Source organism: Lagopus muta, chromosome 9 (assembly GCF_023343835.1).
Source record: "Lagopus muta isolate bLagMut1 chromosome 9, bLagMut1 primary, whole genome shotgun sequence".
Taxonomy (NCBI): Eukaryota; Metazoa; Chordata; class Aves; order Galliformes; family Phasianidae; genus Lagopus; species Lagopus muta.
The window spans coordinates 20,688,913-20,705,328 of record NC_064441.1 but is presented as its reverse complement, the minus strand read 5'-3'; the positions used below and the strand labels follow the sequence as shown (position 1 = coordinate 20,705,328).

The window sequence follows — 16,416 nt, the reverse complement described above, 5'->3', positions numbered from 1 at the left end:
CATCAAAGCATGAAAGGATTCATTTTGTTAAGTCATTCAGTACAAATACCACAATGCAAGTTGTGTGGCTTTAGTTATTAATTATGTGGCTTCTGTTATTCAAAGTCGGAGACATTAACATCAAGATGAAAAGCAGCTTACCGTTTCCAAAGGCAAATACTGTAAAACTGTGCCAAAACAATATGATCTGACTGAAACTCAGGGAGGAGGTTTCCTGTATAAAAAATGTTAAGACTTGAATACATGAAGCGTGCTATTTCTGGATGCATTAAATTATGCAGATCTGCCCCTTTTTCTAGCAATAGCTTGTGGAATTACCGTGGGTTTTTTTCTTCTGAAATGCATTATTTGCTGTTCTATCAGTTTTGTTACTCTGAAATTATTTTGCAGCCTTGGCTGTCAGCCTTAATTTCAGCTATTCTAAATAGTTTTGTTACTGGCAAACTTTGCCTGCTTCATCCTTCCTTTCAGAGCATTTATATCTGCTGCTAAGCATATTTCTATCAAAATTCTTGTTTAAAAAGATGTATTGCCTTCTGAGAAGTGGCTATTTTTCTTCTTTTTCTTTCTTTTTGTTTTTTTAAATCTTTTAATCTAAAAGAAAACCTTTATTATTGTTTGACAGACAATTTAAAAACTAAAATAAGGAAGTTCATTATAAGGTTTTGAAGATGGGTGTGCTTTACGTAAATGCATGACTTTTGACTTATTGATGCTTAGGAAGCTCCAAACCATTTGTGAAGCACTGCTTTGCCAAAATAACTCCAAGCCTTGGGTAGGCCCAGCTGTTCCATAGCACATAACCTTCTAGGCTGGCACAACAGTCTCATTTAGTGGCTGGTAGTTCTTTGGGTCAGGGCTGGGTTCTGTATTTTTTCTCTTTCATTTTTCAGACGCTTAGATGACTTTAAGCAAGTAGCAGATTCTCACACATAATAGATTGGGAATTCCATAGGATTTTGTTTATTTACAATAGACATTTAATTTCTGTCACTTCTTACAATAAGAATATGTGGTTGTTTTTCAGCCTGGAGGAAATGGCTGGATTGTCATTAATGTGTATCACTGTCCTCTTTAGCATTTTCAGAGAGTCTTGTGTACAGGTGTGTATCTCACTGTGTCTGTAATAAGAGAACTGTTATCTTCACTGGTGTGTTCTGGGTCAATATAACTTATATGAAGGATTGAACAGCCAAATGGTATGAATCACTGGTTGTATACATGAATTTGTCAGCTTCTTAATCTTATTCAGAACTTTGAACTTTGAAGTGTAACGTAGAATTGTTCACACTAACAATGAAACAAGTGTCCTTGAATTGGGATGCCAGAAATAGCAACAATAATTGCTATTTCGTGCTACAGTTCTGCTTCTAAAGCAGTGCAGTGAAGCCTGTGTCAGTCAAAAGAAGTCCTCCCACCTTTATTAGCACTTCTGACCTCTTGTATTGAGGGCTGTGTACAGCTATGCTCACTATTGATGTTACTGGTTGGTTGAAGTCAGTTTCCTGTTCAGTGAATTTTTGAGGTTTCCATACTGACTATCATCTTTAAGGCCAAATTTGGTTTTGAAATATCAGCAGGAAATGAAGCTAATTCTTGCCTAAGCTAAAGTTACGTAAACCAGAACAGTAACAGATTTCTGTGCCTTGCATTATGGAGGATGTAGCATTAGAAATGCTTTCATAGAGGTCCCTTTGAACGTGCCTCTCACTGTCTCAGTCAATTACTGTGTAGTTTCACATGCATGCCTTTATTGGCCATGAAATGAGCGCAGAGTAGGAACTGTAGGGGGCAGTCAGGCTTTGGGAGGAGAGAGCACAAAAGGGTCATAGAATGGAAAGGACCCTAATGACCAAAGTTCCCTCCATTCCAGAAACTGGGTTTTGTTGCAGAGTTTTTTTTGGTTCAACACGGAAAAATGTCTCTATTCTCAAGTATTTCTTCACGATGATGATTAAAAATTTAGTGTATTTGTTACTTTCTCTTCTGTCTAGTGGAAGTCTATTCCTTTCATATGTTTCTCATGCTGTTTATGGCTCCCAGCGGAGTTCATAGAGAATTCTGTAATGGCATTTCTGGTCTTTGTTTTTTCTTATTTATTTAATTCAAAGAATAACTGTTTGAAAGCATTTTTAGCAAAAGTTGAGATCTGAAAATTCAGAAGCAGCAGCTTGCCCCTAAATCCTTGTCCCGTGTAATACCAGTGCTTCTGTTTGGTCTGAAGACTAGTGTAAGTCTCTGGAAAAGGTCTCAGCAATGATAGAAGGGGAGAGAATGGGGGAGTTTCTGTTGTAGGAGTTTACAGCCACCAAAACAGGTGGCATATGGTTATGTGCCATACAGTACTTGGTGAGATGGAGGGTCTTACACTAGTGAGGTGTCATCAAGGAGTAGAAGATAGTAACTCGTTTCGTTTGTGTAATGTGGTGGTGACTGTTCTCTGATACAGAAGGTAGAGAACACAAATGGAGAATATTTCCTGTGAGAGGTAACTCTTATTGTTGGGATGGCAACTTAAATGGGCTGAGTCATTAAAATAATATTCCCAGTTCTACAAGAGCAAAATAATGGTGATGATCTTCAGAAGAGGATGTGAACATACTGAGAACATAGAGATGAAAGTCTGCATGGGAAGCACAACCAAGAGAAAAGAATGAATGCTCCTAAAAAGGATGCTTAACTGTCAGTACAAAATGACTTAAAGCTAAAGAAGAATAGGAACTATAGTAAGTGAGCAACATATTTGATTCATACACTGTGCAGTAGTCTGAAAATCAAAATGTGGAGTGATAAATAATGAAAGGTAAATATTCAAGAATTGTGGAGTAATGCATACAGCGAGGAAAATGAAGCACAACAAAGTGATACTATGGTAAGCAAAAGGATAAGTGGAAAATCAAACCAAGAATTAGACAGCAAGAGAATGCACTTTCCTTGTGTGTTTCATTTGACTGGTAAGGTCTTAACTTTGCAGGGAAATTTCAACAAATACATTTGAATGTGATTTGGGAATTGACACTTTTGATACTTGGTTTCTGTTTTGTATTAGGATGGTAAACATAAATGAGCTGCTGGAATTCTTTCTAGTAATTTCCTCTGGTTCTCTGGTTGAAAAGGTTTTAATTGTATAAGGATGTGATTTATTTTTTCCCCATTGGGGTTCTTGCTGTTTCATTCAGTATGTGTCCATGATCTGAAACTGTTGGAAGGACAAATTAGGGCTGTGTCTTTTGGGACAATAATGCTTTTGAATACTATTTCTTTGGCAGCAGAAGCTGGGCAATATAGAGAGAGTGCAGCACAAGTAATTGGGGAATAGGTCGGTAAAAGCATCTTCAATCCTTGGGTGTGCCACAGAAGTTAACATACACCTATTCAGGCTGTCTTCTTTCTAAAACCCTGATCTCTGGTTTGAGTAAAACGTTTCAGTATTCAAGCTTGGAAATGAATGGAAAGCTCTGATTTAGGGTGCTTAACATCTATTTGACCCAGTACTGTTTCCATTTAGATTAATGATTAATACATATTCATTCCAATCAGGTAAGATCTATGTTAATATTCCTAGGGTATGGTGTGCAACTCACAGAAAATAGAACTTAAAAAGCCATTGTGTGTAATTTCTGGTTAGTTTCAGGTTGTTCTTTTCTGGGAACAGTGAATGAAATATTCCAGAAGTACACTTGATGTAGGTTGAGTCATGAGAAATAACGTATGGTTTGATGCTGGTCCTTTTTTACCATCTTTCATACAGAGGTTTGTCATTAATGCTCTTGAGATGATTTTGAAACTGTGCTTTATGGATGTTGCAGAAGTGGATTATTTCTGTCCTACAGTGTTAGTGGGGAGAAAGGTGTAGGAAATGAACATTGAATGATATTGGGGGAAAGAAATATTGCCCACCTAGGTGTTGTGTAATCGTCATTCATCCTTGCAAGATCTTTATTGAACTTATCTTGACGGTTTCACCATGCTCTGATCACTATTGACTTTTTGCTATGCAAAAGAGTACATTTCCCACTCTGTAGCAGCTGAGTTTGGGCAGGTGGTACAAAGAAGGGATGATGCTGGCTTTATATCTTCCCTGAGTGGAAGTAGTGGAGATGAAACCTCACTGTGATTCATGGGATGTAATTCATTGCCAACTGTCAGGAACTTGGATTTCAGGAGTCCATTTAGTGAGCAATTTGTATTCATTAGCAGTGTTTAAATGACTGTAGGCTATTAGAGGTGGAGCACCACTGCTGCCAAAGCCTTTTTTTTGTTGTTGTTGTATAAACTCTTTCTTGCATAAGTACTGGAATTGCCATCTTTCAGATTTTTGTTGTTGTTGCTTTTTGTCTGTGAAGCTCTCTAGAGTAGCTGGATTACTCTTCTCACTGTAAAAATACTGAGCTGTCTTCACTTCCATGGGCTCTCGTCCTCTCTGGCACCCCTAGGAGATGTCAGGAGCTTCTTTCATCCTGTGCATGCCCCTACCCCATGCCCACAGCGAGCTGGGCCAACGCTGATTTGGAAAACATGCCTGGAGTCTGAAGACACTTTCACTGTAACAGCACTGCGTGGTGATCAGTAGGAACCCTCAGGTGCCCAGGAGGTAGCTGAAGCCCTTTCTGTTCTAGCTGAGGAAGTTACAATATCTTGCCGTGATTCAGAGGAGATGCCTGTGGTCTGTAGTCCTGTGACTGCAGCTTTGCCCCTGGGCAGCTTACAGGTTTCTGCAGTTGTGGAACAGTAGATGCAATCTGTTGTCTGATAGTGACACAGGAGTTGCATCTTATACCAGCCATCAGCTTTCCTTGGGTGCTCATACTGCATCTGTAAGGTTGTGCAATTGAAGAAGCAGGGATAAATAGACCTAGTCATAAATGTATTATGTTGCAGCAATGCAATTAAAAAAAATAAATTCAGTGCTTGAAGTAGTTACTCCTGAAACCAATTGCTTTAAAGAAATTGTTCAGGCAAAAACTATACTTGACTGTTAAGTAACGTAAGTAACAGGAGGTCATTTAAAAGCTAGAAATATCTGAGGCCTTAAGTAATAGTGACCACAGTACAATTACATTCCATACCCTCAGGGAGAAAAGATACAGAGAACTACATCAGAATTACACGAAATTGAAGGGAGATTTGTACTGAGTGAAATGCATTAACAAAGAGCTTTTCTTACAGAACTTTTACTTTTGTCCAACAAAGTAACATGATTATATATTTTGTGGAAACTATTTAAGGTGATTAACAGAAGTCATAAATAAATTGAATGAGTAAAATTTGAATCAGGGCTATGGAAAATATAAAGAACCAACAGTCAGTGAGGTATGCACTTGGTGGGGTTATCAAGGGGTAACCCCACCGAGTGGGCTAATCAAAGTAAGGACAGATGATAGCATGCAGTGAGAGGGATAAATGCAGCTGAGGTGGATTTGCTGTTCAACACACTGAGACGTACTGAAACCATAATAATATTGAGGGAAATGTAATTTATCTGTACTTAGAGATGAGTTTGAAGCTGATAAAACAGCATTCTGTCATGCGGTATTCTTTTGGGTTTTTGTTTCATATTAGTATACTATGTTACTAATTGCTTATTCAAAATATGGAAATTGCCATGCACAAACATAAATCACTGTTTTTAGAACTGAGGCTGACAGTGTAACCTAGTATGAAGTAGATAAGTAAATATTACTTCATGAAGAAACACTGCCGTGACAAGAAATCAAGACTTACACTGCGTTCTGAAATAGTGTCCCAGCAAAGATGTAGAAGATGGGTGAGCTCTAACTGTGCTTGCACACATTGAAATCTGTATGTTTCTAATGCTTGTTTTTCAAGGAAAAAAAATAGTGGAATTAAAACATTCCCATAACTGTTGGTATACTTACCTTTGTTACCTTTGCACAGGAATTACTGGTAGCTGATATTGTGGCTTGAATTTTTGGAGCCATGTAGTGGACTGTGAATGTAGTTGAATTTTTAGTCTTTGTAATGCTAACAAGGTTGTGCTGCTGCTCCGTGGTTTACTTAAGTTCTATGAATTTCCTCCATTAGCAAAAAGGGGATTGTCAAGTGGCAAAAAGATGGTGATGAATTAAAATGCGTGCATGTATATCACACAGTAACAAAAAATAAAAGTTCCATGTGTTGACTTGTGATACGTGGTTGGAGATTCAGGCAGTGTTTAATTACTAAGGCAGTGGTGTGATGTAAAGGTATTTGTTCATTCTGATTGAATTTAGGATCAAGTCACAAGAACTTTCATTAATTGCCATTGTGTTGTCATATTTTCAATGTTGGCTTTCACTGTTCAATTCACAACGTGGAGTCACCGCTAACAATGTAATTGTTCAGCTAAGGGGAGGATGACATAATCCACACGAAGGAGAATGTAGATGCAAATACTGCTTTAGTCCTGAGCTGCCCCACATCCTCACTGACCCCTTTGAGCCTTTGGTTTTTGAGAACCTTACTGACTGCAGTGCCATGTGATGCCGTTGTTAGCTCTGGTCTGGAAGCCACTCATGTATCTCCAAATAGAGATCATGGAATATCTGTTATTATGGGAGGGGGAGGATTGCTAGTAAAGGCCATAGAACTGAAAGACAGACTTAATTTGATTTTACAGACACAATTAAAACCATTTGTTGACTGCAGACATGATATGAGTCCTGCATTAGTGTTTAGCTGCTGCTGTATCACACGTACTCAGTTTTGAAGAGTAAATTTCATAACTTCTCTTCAGATCGTTGTACCCGTTTCTTCAAAAGAACACCTGTTCAAAGTGTTTCTGCTATCATTGCATTATATGGTCTTTCATGTGTGTTACTGAGCTGTACGTTCAGCAGCAGAAAGACTTTGATATTGATGTGTTGATATAAAAACACGAGTTGTGTTAATTTCTTTTGTTCCCTTATTACGCTACAGGTACTGTAAGAATTGAAATGTTCAGGAACATGCAAAATGCAGAAATAATAAGGAAAATGACAGAAGAATTTGATGAGGTATGGTATACAGATATTATACAGTACTTTTAGTATATATTCTACAAATAATATACAAACATCAAATAGCTTTAAGCGTTATGAAATATGTTGCGGTGTGCTTTGGTTGTAAACCAGAAATGCAGCAGGCAAGAAACCAGTGGTAAGCAATGTTTCTGTACAAGAAATTGCACCAACAAGCAAAGCAGCAATTTAAACTGCAGTATGAAAATTGGTGGGCCGATATTAGCTTTGGAAGGAATAATAATGGAAAAACAAATAAATTGAAAGGGTAGTTACAGTTATTTATCTTGGTAAGTCAGTGTAGTGGATTGAGTAGGACTTGGATGCTGAAATAACAGTAGTGAAAAGTTTGCTATCTGACGTGCTGAAAGGCTTAATTGTACTATCACAAAAAATCATGGAGCAGGCTCCCATCTCATACTGTAAGAGAGCCTAGCCAAGTCTGTATGAAAGCTGCCTTAGGTCCATACTGGTTCTTCATCTATCTGTATCCTAGGTATTAGAGCTGACTGTAGCAGAGAGATTAGTAAGAGGAGGCAGTAGAACTGTAGGAAGTTTTCTCACCCCACCTGTATTTGTGCTGCTGTGCTGGATGCTGTAGTTCACTGCTTGAAACTGCCATCCTACAACAAAGAACTCTGCATTCCTGGGACAGGACTGCAGGCTTGGCGTTTGCTCTGTTTCTGTGTGCAAATTAATATTTTGTTCACTTGAATTGGCAGTTTAAACCAAATAGTAAGTTGACACAAAAGTTCTGTTTTGTAGCAGTGTTACACAAATAGTCTTTCAAAAGTTCTAAGCATTTTGTTTGAAACAAATGTTCTGCAGAAGAAAAATGTTCCAAATCTTAATGATTTTGAGCATTGAAATTTTGAAATTAGGGAGTGTGGTGCCTCTAATTAACTTTTTTTGTTTGTTTTGAAACAGAGTTCTTGTTTCTCTTAAATTAGGCATTCAAATGCTATTTGTTAAGATGTCTCTTAGCATTGTAGTGATAGAAATAGGGTCCTTAAGACAACCTTACAATTGTCTTTTTTAATATTTATGTACTTTTTTCTTGGCAATTGTAACCATTGTAGTATGATTGAAATATCACAGTACTGAGTTTGAGTTCAGTTTGATTGTGCCTTTTTGTTTTGCTGGAGTACAGCATCTTCTGTAAAGCTCAGGTTAAAGGGTATTTGATTGCAGCTCCTCTGCTGAAGTTGCTGGCTTTGCCTGGATGGATAACAGAGCTGCTTGTTCTTCGTGAAAACACAGAATTAATAAGTAGAGATGGTTTTAACCTTGATGCTGCAGACTTCCTATCTTTGGGGAGAGATCCAGGTTGAACATTAGTACCGTAGCATTTTGAATAAATCTGGAATTGATTTACAAATCAGGTGACCAAGAAGTTTATGAGTTTTCTAGTGGGAGGGGGCAGTCTCACTGAGATGCAGTATTGTGAAATTAATCTTGGAAAGAAGTTAAGCATGAAAAAAATCCATTGCATCTCTCAGAAGGTAGGTTTAACCACAAGAAAAAGGAAAAGTTTGCAAGATCAAAAAAGGGAGATATTTAGTTTCTGATAAGATCTCAGCTGCAAACTTGAGTAAAGCACATTTTGTGGGGAGAGGCAGCCAGATTAGAATATTCCACCTGGGGTGGAGGTGGAGGGTGGAGAATGGTACAAGTATTCAGTCACACAGGACTTTCTTTAGGTTTTGACCTTAGATACTTTGAATTTTTCCTTTGTCATCCTTTGCCTCCATTTCCTAACTCAGGACATAAGGAAAAGAATTGTCAGGATGCGTATTTGGATTAGGTATAGCTAGCTAATAAAGCAAGCATGGCACAGTTACAATCAAATCTCTTAATAAGTGATTTCGTGCCTACAAGGTTCTTTATTTATGGAAGAATTAATAGTTGTTGTTTGTTCTGCATTGTCTGGGGGAAAAGTACACTGTGCAGCTTAGGAACTTGGTCCATGTTCACGGAGACTATTCGTTTTCTCATCCTCCAGGACAGTGGTGATTACCCCCTTACCATGCCTGGGCCACAGTGGAAGAAGTTTCGATCCAATTTTTGTGAGTTCATTGGAGTGCTCATTCGACAGTGTCAGTACAGCATCATCTATGATGAGTACATGATGGACACGGTGATCTCTCTTCTGACTGGTTTGTCAGATTCCCAGGTCCGGGCTTTCAGGCACACCAGTACATTAGCTGGTAAGTGAAATGGTGCAAAGGGGTGTTTTCAAAGAAGTTATTGTTTCGTTGCTTTGAGAATTACAGCTAATTTTGATACAGGTAGAACTTGACAAGCACTGAGAACTCTGGAAAGCTTGATCAAATCCAAGCACCGTGTGCATCGTAACTGTACTTAGTATGCACTTTTCTTTTTGAAAGAGAATATATCAGCTTCACAGGTTCCTGTCAAATCCAGGGGACTCTAGTGAATCCTTCTGGAGCAGAAGTGGCCTATTCGTTTCTTGTGTTTATTAATCATTTGTTGTGTGCCTTAGTCATTTCTCATTTCAGAATGCAAACTGATTCTAAGTGTCAATAAAATTGTGTGCCTTCACTCTTGAGAAACATAATGCTGGGAATATTGGGCCAAAATTCCGTATCTCACTGGTTTCTACCTCTGCCATCCTGCACTTTTCAACACATCTGCCTACATCTGAGTCAGATTGGTTATATTATTAGACAGAATTAGGCTTTGTAAGTGTATTTCATGTGACGTTTGTTAGAAATCTCTGATAACATGGATGAATTGCTGTGTAGAAGTAGCTATATTTCTCCATTTGTAAATTAATACTACCATTCCTAGCTTAGATACAGGTATCTAAAACTAGTTGAATCAGGTGGTGTCTTTCTACCTATCTCATAGTGAAATGCATCTTCTTGGAATGCTGCTGAAAATCTGTGCCAGTTATTTAATCTGAAATGGAGACTGGATTCATCTCTGGCTGATACTGGACACTGATCTTGACTTGCTGTTTGCAAGAGAGATCACGGAGAGAGAATAATGCTAATATATGCTCAGTGTATGTTGTATTCTGAAAGTAATGCCTCCTGTGTATTTCCATGGAAACGATAATGAATACAAACAGCACAGTAACACTACTGGGTAGAGCAAATTCTTGACTAAAAAACACAGTTTTTCAACATAGTCACCACCATTAGCTGTGCATTTTTGCGAGTGATGACCAAGAGCCTGCATACCACACTCGTGCAAATGTGCACCAGTGAAGGTGACTCACTGTCACTGCAGCCGTTGCTGAAACACACCACCACTGCTTCGCTGGGTTACACCCAGTCTTTGGTCTCCAGAAACATTCAGCCAGTGTCAATGAACATCACTGAGTGCCATGTTTTCCACATGGAGGAATTCCCTTCCACTCCTTTCTACACACTTCAGTGTCAGACTCCATTCTGTCAGACTGCCTCTCTGCTGCTGTCTGTCACACAGCAACATGTAGTGCGATATTGATGGGAAGGCTCCACTTCTGCTGCCAAACCACCAGTGACCACTTCTGATGCCTGGGGCCGAGGTAATAAAATGAGGCATTACTTCTGGAACAGCTCTAATAGTCTTAGTCTCTTAAATTGGTTGGTTCATCCTGATGTGGGCAAATGTTTGAAAAGCATGAGAGGTTTGGTTGGAAAGAGGAAATGGCAGCATACATTAGAGATGTTACCCAAGAACCATGCAATGTAGAAGTTCTGTAACCAGAAACTGTGAGCGAGGATGAGCAAATGCCAAGGCCTGTGTTCATCACAGCTGGTTTCAATTATTTAAGGCAGTGCTGGCTTCTTGCATGAGAGGCATGATCAATTAATATGCCATACACTTACTTATTTTTATGTATTAACAAGCTATGGGAGCTTTGTTTTGACTCTGCAAATGTCCCTTAGGCTAGTATTTGCACGTTAGATTATACTGCTGTCCTGCAAGGAAGAGGTCAGCATGATGCTGTGAAGCTCAGACTTGATAAGAAACTATGAAAATCTTCCAGAATTTCATTTATACTTTCTGAGGTCTTTGTTTTCAATTTTCCTTGTGCTAGCCAATTTGAATGAGAAATGATTCATTGTAGCAAGAAACTAAGGTAAGAAGTTTATGTGGGTACTGCCAGACTTACAGGCTTTAAGCAGTGGATAAGAGTTAACCATACAGTTTCGCTTCTCCATTTGTATAATTGCTTGTTGATCTTGAGGACAGTGCTGCATATTTAGCCAGAGAGAATGCAATTGTTAATTTTTTTTTCTGTTTTCAGTGTTGTAAACTGTGATGTAACCACAAAGAACATGGGAAAGACACTTGCTAATGTATTTTTTAACACTGAATTAAGACAGAAATATATATGTTAAGGATGTTGTATCCAGAAGGTTTGCAAATGTGAACAAAAGGGTACTTGAAGTTCTAATAATATATTTATACAATCACACACTTGCCTTTAAAGCAGGGTCGGATTATCTTTCAGAGATGCGTTGCTGTGGTCCCTGTAAATTCATTAATTCTCAGTGTCTAAGAGTTACTCACTGGTTAAGAGTTGCACTTCATGTGGAGGCATCTGTAATGATACTTCCCAGTAGAGAAAGGCCTGTAACCCACAGCAACTGGCTTCACGATATACACTGATCCATGGATTCATACTCTTGGTCTATGATGTTATGCACTTTGAACTTGCAGAAAGGGTAAATAACATTGCCTGGAGCTCAATTTGGTACATATACTCTGATTTCTGATCTTTAGGTCAGCCGAGTGACCCGGGTATTGCTTGGGTGGGAAGTGCCTATCCAGATGGTTCTGTATCAGGGTCAGGATGGTTATTTTCTGTGAGTATGGATCTGCTTGAGGCAATATTTTCGAGCTCTGACTGCAGGTTAAGAGTCATATTCTGTCTTTTGCTTTTGCAGCTATGAAGCTTATGACTGCTCTTGTGAACGTTGCCTTAAACCTGAGCATTCATCAGGATAATACACAGAGGCAGTACGAAGCTGAGAGAAACAAAATGATTGGCAAAAGAGCTAATGAAAGATTGGAGCTGCTGCTTCAGAAAAGAAAAGAGGCAAGTGGAAAGATGTTGTTTTGTTTCCTGGCTTGTGGGTATTCCCTCCAGCAGAAGGTCTGGGCTGATTTGTGACTTCAGTTATGAGAAATGAGGGATTAGTTCTGCTTTGGCGTTTGTGTGATCTCAAGCATGCTACAAGGCCCACACTTGTAAATTTTATATCACCATGTTCAGTTGAGTTTGTGTGCTGCTCTGCTTACACAAGATGATTTCTATTCTCTGTCTCATACACGTGACCAGGCAGGGAGAAAACCTGTCTCAGTGGTTTATAGTAACCTACTGCAGTAGTGCAGGATGGTTTTTAAAAGATTCTCTTGTAGTCCAGCACTGTGCCCCCCATTTCTGCCATTAAGGACTGCGATTATTATGCAGTGTCTTGTTATCACTGCTTTTTGTAACTACTTTTGAAAGACACCAGTCAGGGCTATAGCACTTGGACTCTAGAAACAGAAGCTAGGGAGACATTCAAGTCACCTTTAGCAAATATCACACTGCCACTACGCGATCAAAACCATTAGAAGGATGCTGTAATCATCCTTAAATTCAATACATCCTAGGAAATTCAGTTTTAGAGTTATATTTTCAAAAAAAAAAACACAATAACAACAACAAAAAAAAAAACTAGAAATAATAAGAATCAGAATGTGAACGTGGACACAGCCAGAATCTGTAAGGATGCCAGGCAAAATTCATAACTTATATATTAAAAATAATAAATTTAAATCTTAGTTTTGAATGCGTTTCTTTCACCACTGTTTTTCTCTGTGGGAAGTTAAGAATTCCCTACCTGTGTATACCTTGGGTTCTTCTAGGTATAACTTTTGACTTTAAATTGCTTGACTTTACAGTTTTAGTCTGGGGAATAATTACAATTGTATCTAAACTGTGATCCACAGAACAGTTTTCTCTTGATTTTATAGTTCTTGAAAACAGTTAATTAATAAAAGTGAGAATCACTTGTGCTGAAACTGAAAGGCAAGCATTTGAAATGAAGCGTGTCAGTCTTAAAGAAGCAGAATCTCAGAAGCAGTGTCGCTTGGCTGTCACAGCTGGGAAACAGGTTTTATCCCACATCTGTTGATGGTCACTCGAATTTTCCAGAGGACCAAGTAGCTATTGAGGCCCACAAACTCAATTCAGTATCTGTGGACATCCTTTGTTGTTGTTCATCAACATTTCTTTTGAGTGACTTTTGGAGATGCAGCACATAACTGCTCTGGGGAGGTCTTGCAACTTTGATGCACAGGGCAGTGAAAGCCTGAATGAGAATAAGGTTAAATGTTTGGCTTTACCTCTTAACACGTCTCTATTTTCTCTGCTCCTGAAATCTTACAAAAATATTGCATAGGAGCAAGCCAGAGAAGAGTGGTGATGACTGAGTGTGTGTGGTAGCAAACATAGGAGGGCAAATGAAATGAAAAGGAATCGTTAGGTTTAGATGGCATAGTGGCCCTGTGTGAGAATTCATAGCATAGTGCTGTTTATTTCCTGTGCTTAAATGTGCTGAATTTACAGTAGTATTTCTGTGCCAGCACTTTCTTAGTAGATTCTTTTGATGCAGTGCCATCAATAAAAGCTCATAAGCACCTTCATCAGCATACGTTTATCCTCTTGAAGTTATTCACGGGCAGTTTGCAATCTCAGTGTGGGAAATTAATTAGCAGTAGAAAAGATGGGATGCTTTCTCTGATGTGCTTCGTTCTCGTGTCATTTCCTACATACTTGATGTGAAAGTAGGGCTTGAAGGTCTGTGCTTGTCAGTGAGATTTTCAAACTGATGAGGTTAGTAATATAAACTGCTACAAACAGAAATAGTTGTGCTTTAATTGCTGCCAGTAGTAATTCAAGTTTACACTTCTCATACATGTGTTTTTGAGTCTCCCCAAATGCTTGCAGTCAACAAGAGAGTGTTTCCATTAATTTTGCTTACATTTGAGAGGCGTGATATTAAATTGCTTCTGCATTGGTAAGAGCAGGAATTGTAAGGCAGTTCTCTCTCAGAATTAAGTATTCAAATTCAGGTACGTGATCCAGAAAAGCTGCAATTATAAAAACTAGTTGCTGTTATGAAGAAAATTTGTGAAAGAGTTGCTAATATTGCTGCTGAAATACACCTGGAATGCCAAAGATTCTGCAGACATTGGGCAGGTTGGGAATCTTCACTGACTGTCCCAGTCCCAATCCTGTGCAAGTTAACCTTACCTTAATGCTAAGTTACATGTTTGTAGGAGAATGTACAAAAGTGGGCATTGATGATGCTGACTTTCATTTGTCTACATTAGTGCCTACTATTATATAATGCTTTGTGCTATGAAATTAATTCATTTCTCAGGTATTTGATAGTTCAGTCAAGAAGCTTCCCCATACTTTTGCAAAAGTTTTCCCATTTGCAAAATTGAGGCTGCACCTCCCTACGTTTTAGAAACCTGTGAGGCTTCATTTACTGGATATTACAAGATCTTATCTGGAAGGCAGTGTAGAAATATTTATAAACATGGCTTGAAAAATATAAACCCCTAGGGGAAAGTGTTTCTGAGCCTGTGCTATCCAGGAAGTCGAAACAGCTGATGATAATTGTGCCTCTGGCGTGAAGATATTTTCTGTGTTAAATGTATGTGTCCATGATTACAGTTTGTATTATTTTGTGTATGTGTGCAGTTACTACAAGGCTCAGTTGTGGTTTTTATACTGAAAATATGAAGATTTTTTAATTAACATTCATTGTTATATTGTGCTTTGACATTCAAAAACACCCTGGTTGAGGAAAGGTGGCTTTGAGTGTTGTAGCAGTTCTACTCCAAAAGCTGACTGTATAAAAGTGGCATCATCTTGTTTATCAGAGCTGCATTTTGATGTCATCAAGTCATCTTTATGTAGGTTAGCACAAAAGCTGATGGTATGAGAATACTTTGTTTTCAAGATGTTCTTTAAGGATTTATTAACAGATCCATTGACACAAAGAAATCTTTACATAGTACTTAATAAGTGCATTCATATTAGAGAGGACCTATTAAGAATTTTTTTTTTTTTTTTTTATCATTTTAACCATTCAGAGCACTGTGTTGTTTTGTTTTGGTGGTTTGGTTTGGCTGCTCTGCAGTGTAAGATTTGGGACTGGGTGGCAGCAGTGTTAAGTGCCCACGTTCTGACTCTGGAATGCTTCCTCACTCAGACACTGGATTGCTGTGGGTGATGAAGTTAAAGCAGCTCACACTGTGCTTGAGACTGAGCACATGCTGGAGTACTTTCCTTACGTAGGGCATCCAGTTTTTTAAGGGGCCTTCCTGTCCATAACTGCTCAGTAACCAGCTTCATGTTTGAGCTGCTGTTCTTAGCCAGTTGCCTGTTTGACTGCTGTACTGCTGCCATTACATGTGGAGTCTGCAGCCTGAATTTCTGTAGCAAAAAAAAAAGGGGGGATGACCTCAAAGGACTAATTTGGAACTAAATTCATTGATGTTTGTAGTGAATGTTAAGGTGCTGTATACATGTGTATGTGAATGCACACCATATAGGCTGGAAAAGTAAAAAATGATTGATCTACTAATACCTTTAATTAAGTGCTCTTTTTGTGGTCTCCTAATGCTTCCCAATAACAAATTGCAGAATATTAAATTATAATGAGCAGTGATCTTTTATTTACTTATTTTACAGCTACAAGAAAACCAAGATGAAATCGAAAATATGATGAACTCTATTTTTAAGGGCATATTTGTTCATAGATACCGGTAAGAAACTGCTACAGTATGCTTTGCTAGCAATGTGTGATCATAACTAATGCCAAAGGCAATGTCTCTGATTTTCCCTCTCATGTTCTAGATGTCACAAAAGCAGTATCAAAATAACTGAAGTCCTTGAAGAAAATCTTAAGCCTAGAATTTGCACAGTAGATCTGTCCACAGAACTTTATCTTAATTCAGTAAAACAGCTTTCAGGAGTTGTGGAAGACATGCCATCTCACTCCATGTCTCCTAACAAGAGAAGTTGTCTGCAGTGGGAGCATAAGCATTACATATCTTAAGAAAAATCATGACCGCTGTGTATCGTAACAGGGCAGATTTGGTTGCTGGCTCCCTCAGTCTTCCATTTCCTTTTGTATATCTTAAGTGTAAACAGCAAATTTCTGACGTTTCCATAATATATGCATTACTCACAGCTATAAGTTTATTTTAGGCTTTTTTCCCTCTTTAAAAACTACATTAAGGCACTGAAAAACCTTAATTCCAATTAGCATGTAGTGTTTGCTTATTGTTTTGGATGTTTGTAACAAGAGCATTAACCAGTAGTAGTAATGATATCACATCACTTTTTTCCAATAGTTGAGATGCTCTGTCTTGTGAATAGAAAGGCACATCAAGT

At 38.4% G+C, this 16,416-nt stretch overlaps 1 protein-coding gene across 2 annotated transcripts in view; it reads left to right on the top strand.

Annotated features, from left to right (window-relative positions):
- Positions 1-16,416, top strand: part of STAG1 (stromal antigen 1) — a 127,120-nt gene that overhangs the window by 46,886 nt on the left and 63,818 nt on the right. For both annotated transcript variants that reach the window (XM_048955396.1, XM_048955397.1), the window contains 4 exons: positions 6,919-6,995; positions 9,001-9,205; positions 11,903-12,054; positions 15,712-15,785. In XM_048955396.1, coding sequence (XP_048811353.1) covers positions 6,919-6,995; positions 9,001-9,205; positions 11,903-12,054; positions 15,712-15,785 — 508 coding nt within the window. The remainder of the gene's footprint in view (positions 1-6,918; positions 6,996-9,000; positions 9,206-11,902; positions 12,055-15,711; positions 15,786-16,416) is intronic.